Source organism: Azolla caroliniana, unplaced genomic scaffold (genome assembly GCF_043228905.1).
Source record: "Azolla caroliniana isolate FFs.n. ecotype wild unplaced genomic scaffold, voAzoCaro1.0.p SCAF_20, whole genome shotgun sequence".
In the NCBI taxonomy this organism is placed as follows: domain Eukaryota; kingdom Viridiplantae; phylum Streptophyta; class Polypodiopsida; order Salviniales; family Salviniaceae; genus Azolla; species Azolla caroliniana.
In genome coordinates, this window is record NW_028230455.1 from 12418637 (window position 1) to 12432029 (window position 13393).

At 41.7% G+C, this 13393-nt stretch overlaps 1 protein-coding gene across 1 annotated transcript; it reads right to left on the reverse strand.

Annotated features, from left to right (window-relative positions):
• Positions 1 to 543: 543 nt before the first annotated feature.
• On the reverse strand, positions 544 to 6263 carry LOC147851076 (uncharacterized). Its single transcript, XM_087335605.1, has 7 exons — positions 4683 to 6263; positions 3215 to 3280; positions 2966 to 3110; positions 2569 to 2787; positions 1992 to 2190; positions 1299 to 1497; positions 544 to 975 (listed from the first exon to the last, which is right to left on the reverse strand). The coding sequence occupies exons 1-7, from the start codon at positions 5834 to 5836 to the stop codon at positions 858 to 860; spliced, it is 2100 nt and encodes a 699-aa protein (XP_087191731.1). The 5' UTR covers positions 5837 to 6263; the 3' UTR covers positions 544 to 857.
• Positions 6264 to 13393: the final 7130 nt, after the last annotated feature.

Consider the following 13393-nt stretch of genomic DNA (forward strand, 5'->3'; position numbering starts at 1 on the left):
AAGCACTATAGTTTATCAAAATAATTAACTGATATGATGAGATAATGATATCCATACAATTCAATGACTTTGGGTAAAGCATCTTGAATATTAGAGGCTGAAGAAGAATACCAAGAAGAAATAAAAAAATGGAGGACATTTTGAAGAGCAAGTTGGAAATCTTGTTGAACTTCACAGATGATTTGAGTTTAACTAATCAAAAAGTATAGTTGACCATCTACTCCATACTTAAAGATCATTTTGGGGAATTAGTTAAATAAAAATTCGTAACTTGATGACCTGAAAAACTTTACAAGTCTCACAGCACTTTCTTTCACTTGAAAATGAAGCACAATAAATACCAAAAACCTCAAACACTACCAGATTTGGAGAAGTCACATTTCAACAGCGAGCTTAGAATGATTAAGATATCCTTTTCATCACTTTAACATCAAACAAGGTTCAAAACCGCAATTAGGGTATACCCTACATCCAATAACAGAACCACATGGGATAGAAACATGCCAATAGAGAAATGATATCAGAATACATAAGACATACTGCGCCAAAAGGGAAAATTTGGCACTCCTTCATTCATAACAATGTACTTGCACATCCAACAACACCTACAAAGAAGAGATGTGACATGCATGTGTTACTCCCAATGTCTGTATGTATACAACATGATCTTCAAATGATCAATAACACTTGTTTCCACCCACTGTCTCCTGTCAACGTCTTCCCGACAAGTCGAGAGAAATCATATGTTACCCAAATGACAGAGAGATCCAAGTTTGTACCTTGCTTTCCAACATTTTGATGAAAGGATATGAATTTGTGGCTTTAAAAATCATACATACATATATATGATTGGTGGATTACTCATCTTCTTGTTCAGACCTTTGTTTCTTCCATCGATACGCAGCTTCAAGGATCTTCAGATTTGGTTGCATTCCCGTCTCCTCTGGGAAAATGTAATCTGTGTACTCCTCAAACCTACAAATATCAAACCAAGCAATCAAAAAGTGTGACCATCAATCAGTCCATAAATGTATTTTCAAAAAAACAAATGAGCATCGAAGCGCGCAAATAGACATATGCATAAATATATGAAAGGGGTAGTATCAACTTCCCCCTTCATAATTCTGAAAATATAAGTACATATCCCTCGTACAGGGTAATATCCATAGTTCAACTATTGATTTTCCCTATTCAGCATAGATACATACATATGCATGTGTTTATATAATAAATCATATGTGTGCATTCACACCATCCTCTAAAACAGTCTTAACATTATTTATACAAAATTTACGTACCCTGCCGATGTGCCATCATCATTGAATAGAGGACGCTTCCGCTTGACTCGCCTCGGCATCTTCTTTTGTACAATGGAAACGTCGCCTAGGTCCCCAAAGCTCTTCTCCATGTCCCTCCACTCCTCCAATAACATTGCTCTCTCCTCTTTCTGGTCTGGGGCAGAGGTCCTCAAAGACTCGAAGGCCCTTTCAAATACATCTAACACATTGAAACAAAAACATTTAAGAATAAATCATCAACGTTTACTTGGCTAAATCAATGCCAACCAAGCCAAATAGCCATGATTTTGTAGACATATCTCATATATGAATATAACAATACAAAGAAACCAAGAAACCACACACATGCATCTATACCTATATTTTGATATGTATAGCATATACGATGTCAAATAGCCATGATTTCATATAAATATCTTATATATGAATCTGACAATACAAAGATACCACGTACATGCATGTACCTATATTTTTTATTTATATGTATAGCATACATGATGTCAAAGTAAAGGATGTTTTCCGCATGCACACACTCATGGAACACTACCAAATCCATTTAGAGATACAACCACTATATATCATATACCAAATAGCACAATATAAATTTTCCTACTTTCTTCATAGTGAAACAAGAACAACCTGAAGTTTCTGAATACGTACGAAAAAGCAAGATTGATTTATCAGCTAACATACCTCGAGATCTGAGAAGGTGCTGCTTTTTATGAGCAATCACATCATCTTCTTCAACAACACCATCGTCCAAAGGAATAGTTGCCTCAAATTTCGCATAGCTCACCCAAACTTTCAAATGCTTTGTCCGGTCCAGGAGACGATCATATAGTTCTCGGGTTCGATCGTGTTCTCCCTCTGAAATTTCAAATTCAATATATGCCTGCCACATACATGCAAAAAACTTCAGTAGGCATAGTGAGGAACACAAAATAATATTATTTTGATCTCATATATTAGATATTAAGAGAAATGTACAAAAATATCTGTAAATGCTCAACGACTGCCCAAATTTCCTTTTGAATTTCTGATATTCCCAAAACAGCCCTCATTTTTCAAAATTCTCAAAAACTACTTCTCTTTACGATTTGGGGTATTTTGCAAGTTTTCAAAACAATAGAAGCATTTAGGAATTTGAGAAAGAGAAAATTGTAGAGACATATGTTGTTTGTTTCAGGAATTTCAAAAAATGGATGGTTGGGTAATTTCACAAAAATTAGGGGTATTTTAATAAAATGCCCCTAAAAATTAATTATAATACCTTCCAAAGCAATTCTGGCATGTCAAGAACAGGTTGTGCTATGGCCAACTCAAAGATAGCACGACCTCTCTCTGTTTCTCCTAGGGATCTCTCAAGCTCTGCGAATTTGCTCCATGCATAACAATTTGAAGGTGCCCATTCAAGATATTTCTCATAAAGAGTTCTACATCTGTCTATGTTGCCAAGTTGCAGCTCGATTTCAATGTATGTCTTGAATATCTACCAAATAATACAATTTAGTTAATAATTCCTCATTAGAATTGTGCCATAAACAACTTACAAAAAGAAATTTCTAATGGTTATGGAATTCATATGAGAACTAATGAAAGAGCTCATTGTATTGTGTCAAAATCAATGTACTTTATTGAGTTCATATGACATTTAATGAAGAGCTTACTTTATCCTTTGGTGCCATACCAATGGCATTACCAAGAATCCTTCGAGCTCCCTTCAGGTCCTTTTGCCTAATTTCAAATTGAGCTGCTAGAATCCAGATCTTTGCAAAGGAAAATTTCTTGTGAGGAATAAGCTTTAGACATTCCCTGGATCAAATGACCAAAGTTGGAATATTTTGTCATAAACTTAACATTATAAATACAAGTACCATTGTATTAGTAAAGATAATTGGTTTATCTATAGATCATACTTATAGATATCTCGAGTTCTATTCATATCTTGGGCCTCCAATTCTTCAAATAATGCGTAGTTAATCCTGTGTAAAATGTAGAAACATAGCTAAAACTTCAGTGGGGATTTGGGTATACAAAAGTCTGACTAGGAAAAAAAGACATTGACAATTATCTGAATAATGCGAAAACACTACGAATCCCTGTAGATGCATCACAAATCCAGTAAGCAAACAAATCTATGATCATTGTTACAAATGTAAGCTGCAGGGACATATGGCTGATTAGATTTACCACAGTTGAAAATACGAACAATTAGCTAAGCTACATTCATCTATCATTCCATGTAACATCTTTGTGTGTGTATGCATATGTTCATATATAAAATGTGCACACACACATGAGTGCATGTAGGTGTATGTGAGTGTATATGATGTTTGCATGCGTATAAACTCATGTATTCATAAAGCAAACTAATGGAAGTGTCAACTCCAAATATTTGCAAGAAAAATTATGAATATATGTAAGAAAATATGAACTTTCATGATCTGTTCATGATTGTTCCAATAAAATACTAGTTATCATATCTAAATATAGAGATCGTATATAGCACAAGTCACAAAACATGCATTGTCCATGATCATGGCCTAAGTCATCAAATAAACAATAAGACAACAATAAAAAGGGGAAAAGTTAAAAGACAGGAGAACAAGATGATGGCTTTAGATTACCATCTCATTGACAATTGTCCCATAGATAATAAGCAATTGAAAAACCAAGAAAACAAGAGAGAAGGGCCACAATCAATGTTCTCAGGCTATGTGATACAATATGAATAAGATATGAGATAGCACAGATTATTTACTGCTTATGGTATCAGATATTCCAGCTATCAAAGAACTGAACATTGTACACTTAGAAGGATAGAAAGATAAGGAGAAAGAATTTGAGAGGAAAGAGGAAAAATAGGAGTAGAGTGGTGAACTTCAAAGTGAGAATGAGCATAAAGAATGAAAAAGAACTGCAGAAGAAAACATGAAAGAAAATGGATTAAATAAAGTCAAAAGTTTTCAGATAAAAAATATGACTGCACCTATGCAGAATACGACTGTAATGAAAATTTCATTCTTGATCATGGTTTCTCTTAAGAGTTTCAAGTAAATTATGTTTTGTTACTAACTATAGAGATAGTCACCACAAGGGGGTGATCATCATCATGTAGTTGGATTATAAATACTGAAATAAAATTCAAATATCAGCAAGCACTGAGAGTATTGACCAAAATAAGTCCTAAAAGAATATACTCCATTGGGTCATAAAGATTTTGAAAAACAACATGAACTGTTCATAAGAGCTTTTTCCTAAATGCATATAGTAATACATGTTCCGAACATGGAATATCATGTATTTATTGGTTTTGCCAGCCACTCAATCTTCATGCAAAAACTGAAAAACTGAAAATCAGAAAAAGAACTCAAAATTCTGTACCAGAGATAAATATAACGTTGCCAATACCGCTTTTCCTCTGCAGGAGGTATATTAGCAATAGCCCTCTCATACACTTCACGAACCCTTTCCTTGTTCCCAGCAGTCTCTTCCAATTTCGCATAATCAAACCACACATCATAATTGCGCCCATTTTTCTTCACTTCCTCCTCATATTGAAACCTCTTCCTTCCAAGCACAACATCCTCTATTCCTTCTGTATCACCAAATTGCTTCTCAAACACAACAAATTTCCTATAGAGCTCTTCAGCCTGACCTTTTGGAATATGATCTAAAGCATACTTATAAATGCAACGAGCTCGATCAATTTCTTTACACCTCTCTTCAAATTGAGCAAAAGCAACAAAGAGCTCTTCAGTTTGCCCATCTTCACCGAGTTGTTCGATAGCTCTCTCATAGCAAGCTCGGCCACGAGCAATATCACCATTCTTCACCTCAAACTTTGCAAATCTAATCCACGCTTTCACAGTAGGGAGAGATTCGACATATCTTTCATAGATGTTACGAGCACGGTCGATCTCATTATACCGAATCTCGAACTTGATATAAGCTGCCCATCCATGATGGTCAGGTTGCCAATCCATCCATCTCTCAAACACTTGTCGAGCACCCGAATGGTTACCAAGCATCTCTTCCATGTGAATATACTTATACCACAATTGATCGACTCTAGGCAAAAGGCTAACAGCACGATCCCATACATTCCGAGCATGATTAACAAACCGATTCTTCATCTCCATCTCAGCATACTTGAGCCATAAGGTGGTGTTTCTATGGTCTACCTCTAAGGCTCGTTCCCATACAGACCTCGCCCTAGCAAAATCCTTTTGTGATTCTTCCCATTGGGCATATTTCACCCAAACGCTGATGTTCCATCGAACACGACGGATTTGGTCTTCAAATTCTTTTCTTCTACGGAGGCGATATTCTCCAAGTTCTTGACCATCGGTTATCTTCTGTTTCGGAGGTCTTATCTCAGCTTCTTGTCTCTCTCTAGCTTCTCGGAGGATTTGTTCAGCAGTGATTTGGATTTGGGCAGGAGTCTTGTTCTTCACTCGAGTAGGCCGGGGTAGCTTCACCTCCGTTTCTTTCCGGGTTAGAAACCCTAATGAAGGGTCTGCGTCTTTGAATGACATTGTGTTTCTTCTTGATTCAAAATGAACCTTTAATAAGTACCCTAACCCTAATATCAATACCAACACTAACACTGCCACTGATCCTTTGCTATCAGAAACACGTGTCAGCGAGAATCCTAATCTTAAACTTCAACCTAATCCTAGGAGTGCAGAGCAGAGATACATATTCGTGGGTACCTTAATCCCAACACAAACGCTAACTCTGAGACAAACCCTAAAATTAAGACCCCGCGGGGTGGGGCGAAGATATTGAAAAACCTGGAGCTCGTTGGAAGGAGAGGAAGGAGAGATGGAAATCCCAAACCTTGAAATTCCAAGAAGAGAAGGGATACTTATCTGCAGCTCGACGGACGGCAAGAAAACCCCGAAACCCTAACCCTAACCCTAACAGGGCTTTCAGTCTCAGACTCTGTTCTGTATGTGTCTCGAGGGGAGCTCTGTTTTACTTTTGTTCTTTTGGGGGGAAGGGGGGGCTAAATTCTAATGAAGGCTTCTTCAGTTTCTATAATATTTCAAAAATGCCCCTACACTATTTTCTGTATCTCCTAAGATATAGAAATTGAAGAAGTGTAGGGGCATCATAGGCGCACTTTTGGGTTTGCAATAGAGTCCATTGTTAGAGGCATCAGAGGCCTAGTTTAGGGTTTGTGGGTGAGTCCGTACTTAGAGGCATCAGATGCGCAGTTTAGGGTTTGTGGGTGAGTCCGTACTTAAGAGTTCAAGGCAGGAAGCAAGGCGTGTAAGCATGCATCACCTAGCCTCCTCCCTCCATGGGTTGTATCCAATATGTCATAATGAACCCTTGCTCTAACTGACACGATCATTGCCTTGCCTTAAGAGTCAGCGTAATGAAATAAAAATGATCTTACTTGAAGTTTTAGAGTCCACGGCGGGAAGCAAGGTGCCTAGGGACACGTCACTGGGCCTCCTCCCTCCATGGTTTGGCCAATATTTCATAACGAACCCTTGCTTTGACCAACTGTGACTACCCCCAAGAGTCGGCGTATCAAATAAACAATATCTTGCAATGTTTAGGTTTCAAGAAAGATGTACAATATCGGGTGCAAGGGTTGGAGGGGGGTGGATGATGGGGGAAGAGGTTGGAAGTGAGGAGGGTGGTGTAGGAAGGACGAACAACAAGTCAATGATCTAATCACAAAGTGTGTTGGAAGCATTGGAAAGTCAAGGGAGGGGAGCTTGGACATCCTTTCATGAGTGGTAAGGGTTAAGAACTCCTTCTCATTCCTTGCGAGCTAGTGATGGGTCGCATGCCGAGTGAACATGGAGTGAGAGGTCTATCAATAACTAGTGTTATATGGTGGAAAAACAAACCACATATTGACCAATGTTTCAAAGTCTCATTGGTAGGACAAGAGTATAATGGTGGCATGCTTCCAAAGATTGACTAATTGGCGCCTTATATGGCCTTTATTGAGATAAGAGGTGAGACCCTAGCTAGGGTTGTTATACTTTCGGAAGGGTGGAAGGTTGCAGGTTGGATCAAAGATAAGAAGTCAAAACAACCTCACAAAGAGAAGGACTATTTTGATGCATGGGTTAGGGATAACAAGATGGGGATCGATGAAGTTTGCCTAATCTTGGAGCATCTTAGGTTCAATATGATTATGGCGGCGAGGATGTGAGAACATTGACAAACCTCACATGGCAAGGTAATCAAGCCTATGTCAACATGTGGGGAGAAGATAACAATCATAATTCCTACCAACGTTCATGAGTTGCTTGCAAACCTTGATAGATTGGGTGATAATTATGTTGATTGTCCAAAAAATGAGGTGCAAAGGGAGTTGAGCACTTAGATGTTCAACAACCATATATACCGCGAGCTATGAGAGTTATCATGATGGATGAGAGGGCATCCAGGATGAGTTATGTGGTCATGATAAGGTGAAAAGATGAGTGTGAAGAGGTGCTGTTTGATGGACATGAGTGTCGTGACGTTGTTGGTGATGGTGTGGGTGAGAAGTGATGGAAGAGGGGTTAGTTGTTAGTAATGACTTTTGACTATAAGGGTTGGAAGCTTGATTAACGTGATTAGTAGTATTAGCTAAAGCAAATGATTAGTATTACTATATTGGTAGTTGTTAGTTGAAGGTGTTTATTATGGTTAGGATGATCCTCGATGGTGTCATCTCATCGTTGTCATCATCATATTAGTATTGTTATTATTGTTATTGTTTATTGACTTAGGTTGGTGGGGGGATGTTCATGGAGTTCTTTCGGGATAGGTCGTTAGGTAAGTAAAGCTATTGGGAGGTGCAACAATAGCACGCACATATGTAAACTTGGCTTTTCATTCCTTTTCTTTTTGGTTTGTTACTTCTTCTTTCTCGGACTTTCCATGTGGGATGGGTTTTACTTGTTTTTACAGGGAGTGAGTGTGACTTGTAGTTTTATGAGTTTTTATTTTAATATTTATGTTGTGGGGTGGGTTATTACAATGTACTATTATTGTTTAGTACTATGGCTACTTCAAATATGGGGCTCGGGGTGGTTCGGATGTGGTGTGTTTTTTGTGTTATTTTTCTATGTGAGTTGTTTCGGTAGTTGATGCAGGTAACCCGCTTTTGTGCACCTTTCAGGGAGTTTGTTCCATGATTTTTGTGTGCACTTTAGTCAGACAAGGAATTTTGGTGATGTGACTAGTTATAAGTCTTCATTTTTTTTAGGTTAGTTGTGGTCATCCGCCTTTGACCGGTCTTCGGGGTTGGCAATAATTTGGCTCGTTGGACTCAAATTTGCATGATGACATTATGGTTCATGTTAGTGTGTGTTGTATGTCTCGTCATCATCTCATGTCAAAGTTGTCCCGTGAGGTAAACTTTGCTCATTTCGACTAAATTTTGTGTTGTTGGGATGTGTTTCTAATTTGTGACTACATGTAGTGGAGATAGAGATATTATTGTTCAGTTGGTTAGTGGAGGTCGTTGGTTTTCCCACTCAGTTCCGTGTGGGTAGCTAAATTTGAGTGGTGCCTTTGTGCAAACCTTGTGCTTTTGTTAAAGTTTTATGGACATGCCACAAGTCAGCTTGATATTTTTTTCTCCCATGGCATATCTCGTGGATATTGACCCATACTTGTGTTTTTCCTGGTCATTGTTATTGTCGATGGTTTTGATATTTCCTTTTTCCGCTCTTTTTTTTGTATCCACCGTTTTGTTTTGTGTTGACGTGGTTTGGACCGTGACTGTTCGGGTGGTGGTCTTAAAACCTTGGTGCCATTGTTTTATCATGTAGTGTCGATTGTGTCTTTGTTGTGTACGTCCTTGGTGTTGATGACGGTTATGATGTGGCCATTTAGTGTAATGCTCATTCTTTCGTCTATTAAGCCTTTGTTTATGTTGAGAATCCAGTCCCTCTGAGTGGGATGGAGAACCAATTGGATTGGATGTGAAGCCGATCAACTGAAGGCCGAATCAGTCACTAGTAAACTTGGTCGAGGCCGAAAATCAACTAATAACCGATTCAGTTGATAGCTGAATCGATCGAAGCCAACTCGAGGCTATATTTGTAAATAGTCATGTATGAATACGAGTATAAATATATTTAGGGCAAGTAGTTAGGCATGATTATTGTTGTTGGAAGAAGATATAGTGTGTAGTTGCCTCTATAACTAGAGTGAGAGAGTTGTAACTCTGCAGTCATCTGTTAGACAAAGAAGAACTCAAGGTCGTTGCCTTGAGATTCTTATTTGTGTATTTCCTCTTGATATAGTGATTCTGTCCGGAGTCAATGGGCTCCTGTGGTTTTCCCATATCAGGGTTTCCACGTTAATATCTTGTGTCTCTGTGTCAGTGCATCATTTTCTGTCTTTCTCGTTTGTACTTGGTAATCGATTGTGGCTGATCCCATATTCAACAGTTTATTGGGAAATGGATTCAGCTTTTGCTTAGTGTTAGTGCAATCATACATTGGCTAGCTTGGCACCAATCTTGCCCCAATAGGCAATTGTATATAGGACATTAAGCGGAAGACACAATCATTAATTGGGTGTGTACTAGAGATTGATTGGATTTGGCATGTGAGTGTGCATAGACAACATGATGTTGACCCTTCAAATTTGTGGTTGGTCATGGTGTTCATTTAGGATGGGGAATCCTAGGTCTTCCCAGATGTCGAACAAGAGGAGTGTAAATGATGTGCTTATATTGACTATAGTGGCCACACGAACTTTTGGTGTTGGCAATGTAGATAAAACATTTGATTGTCGAAGAAGGAATTTATGAATTGGGTTGAAACCCCCCAGGGACAGAATACGTTGGCGATGCTTCAGGAGTTCGAAAGGCGGTTCACACGACTCTCGACGCTAGACCGAACCGTGCTTGACACGATTAAGGTCTTGCTGTTTGTGAAGTCGGTTCACTTGCTCGATCGTGAAAAGGTGGGTCTCCTCTTGGAGACAGACGAGGGCCTCACGACTGACTGGGCAATGGTTAAAAGAGTTTATGGCCGTTTCAACAAACAACACGATTGGAATGACGTAGGGTTGTCGACAATCGGCCCGGGTGCGGGGAGGAAGCCGGAGGAACCGGTTCCGACAAGAACGAACGAAACAAGATGATGGCTCCAGTCGGGCACGACATCGGCCAACGTGGTAACAGGACCATCGGGGGGCGCAACTCTTGAGGACCTGACCAAGATGGTGCACGATCTCCAGATTGCGTAGGCTCGGAGGGACGGCGGGGGTCGCCGTTCGACTAGAGGTGTTGTGGTGTGACGCCATCGTGCACGTCCGGAGGGATTGTGCCGATTTCGCTGAGGCACTTAAAAGTGACGTAGTGTACCTTTGGAACGATCGGGTGCACGCCAACGATACGCAGAGGGCCTTGAGGTAAATACCGGCCGGGGTGGGATGAAAAGTATAATGGAGGAAGCTGCAACCAAGAACGCCGAGGCCATTCACTACTCGGTGTCGGCGGGGATGGAGAGAAGGCCATCGGATCCAAAAGCAAAATTGAACTCTGGCCACTTGTGCTAGAGGGGCATGTCTAGTGTAAGGCTAAGGAAGGAAGAAGAGGACCGCGCGGAGAAGCGAGTCCAAGAGGGCACCGGATGGGACGATTCGGTAGAAGAGAAAACCGGCTTCGTGGAAGTTGCCTGCCAAAACTACGAGGTTCTGGTGGAAGATAAGTGGGCCGGAAAGGCTGGAGAGGCCGGAGGGGCTGGTCCCTCGAACCGGTATGAGACCCAGAGTGGGCCGAAGAAGAATGACGGAGGCCCAATTGGCTCACAGGAGAAGACGAAGTTGCCAGGCTTTCAGTTGAGCTCGGAGATAGAGAGGAAGACAGACCTGTCGAGGTTCTTGGAGGAACAGATCCTCGACAGCTGGGTGGAGCTCACCCTGAGGGAGGTGCTAGGGATATCGAAGGAGTTCCATGACGACATTGTTGATCTCGTAAAAAGGAAGAGACTGTCAACGGAGCCGGAGTCCGAGAAGTCGGTTGAAGTGAGGTTGGCCTTGATCGATGAGATGGCAGTAGAAGACGAATACGCCGAAAGCCATTACATGAGGCCGCACTCGGCAAGAGCTACCACGGAGACGCTGGTTCGGATCGGGGACGTGCAGGAGCCGGTGCTAGTGCTAATCGACCATGGATCAGAGATTAATTTAATGTCGATGGACTTCTACAAGAAGGGTAAATGGCCGATCAACACGAAGCATGGTTGGAAGATACGCGCTGCGACCCGCGCTACCGAAGAGCTTCATGGTGCGCGACCGAACATCCGAGTGAAAGTCAGGGATGTAGAGATCGACCAACAATTCTTCGTGTAGGAGACGTCTTCCCATCCGGTGATTTTCAGAGAACCTTACATTACGGTAGCATGGATGGAAATGAAGGTGCTGGACAATGGTTCGGCCTATGCGAGGGTAAAGAGCCAAGACAGTAAGCACTCCGTCCAGTTTTTGACAGTGCGGCCGAACCACAAAAGAAACCAGGATTCTCTTGGTGGCGAGAGTCGAGAGGATTTTTAACGAGGACTATCAAGGCATGGGGCCGCGATAGTCTGGACAACTGGAAGAAACAACACACATGTACCATTGGTAGGAAATTTTTGCCCTCTGTTAATGGAGGTTGTACCCTAACTAGCATCGGTGGCTGGGAGAAGAAACGAATCGAAGGATGCTTTAAGGCATGTGGTGCCTTAGGCTTTGACAACGAGATTAGAGGCGCCATGGAGGCGGTCTCATTCAATGACACCCTCAAGGAGATCGAGAAGATAGTTGAGGAGGATCTTAGGGAAGGCGGATGTACGAAGTCATCGCGGACTTCGGGAAGATGATCGGGTTAGATCGGACCGACCGAATAGACACCAAGTACAAGACTATGGATTGGAAGGTGAGGCCAATCGCAACTCCCTTGGTGGAGGACAGTTGGGAACAGATAAAAGGGGTCGCGACGGACCCAGGTTTAGGAGATGCGGCCAACATAGGACACCAATTCACTGACGAAACGCTACGGAAGCTCAAGACCGATGGGGGTGGCTTCCTATTGCCCGCGGAGAAGGACCGGTTTCGGAGGATGCTTGAAAGGCACACGAAAGCCTTTGTATTCTCGTCGTGTGAGATCGGGGCCGAGGTAGTAATCGACACAGATTGCCTGCCGATTCTCGGCATGGTTTCCGGATGCGTGACTCCGGACTTGGCGATTCTCAAGTGGGTTGCGTACATTAAGTCCCTGAATCCGTAGATAGGACACATCTCCGGAAATGAGAACACCGTGGCTATTATGCTTTCGAGAAAGCGGTTTGACAACGAGGACGACATGGTGTCTGAAGACGAAGAAGTCGGCGAGAACTTCTTCGAGTCGGCCCAATTGAGGGCAAGCAAACGGGGCACTCCGGCCTTGAGCGAGTTTGACGAAATTGACTATGACGGGTTTCAGACTCAGTGCAGTACGAGAGAATAGCAACGCCAGAATGACACAAGAAAAAAAGTAACGTAAAGCAACAGAATAGATTGTCAACAGTAGTTAGGACGCGCGCGTGAAGCGTAGGGAATACAACTGGTCAGAGCCGGGAACAGAGCTTCGAGCTCTAGAGCAAACACACGGAAAAAGGGGGCCTCTGACCAGGAGCGCGTGGGCGTCTGGCACGAGCCGAGGGTTCCTCCCAGGGTTTGGTCGTAGAGGTTCAAAAGAGAACGAGTGAGCAAGCTACTTCTTCCTCTGCTTCTCAAGAAAAAAAAACGATCCCTAAAATAGTCTAAGGCCTCCACTTTTATAGCACAAGGAGTAGTCGTTACATCAGGTTTAATGACTCCTCGATATTCTCTCCTAGATTCTCTTCTTGATGTGCTCTCGCTATCTCACCTTTGTTTCCGCGCTCCTACCCACGCGATATTAAATCCTCTAATAGTGCCTAACTTCCTAGTAATCGACAAATTTAGTACACCTAGTACTTACATAAATTAGTACAAAAAAAGGGGTGCACTTGTGCACACACACGTTCCCATGCATTTGGTGACGTTTCCCCCGATGGCTTGGAATCTTCACAACATCCACCCCCACCAAACCGCACATCCTCCGGTATGTGCCAGGT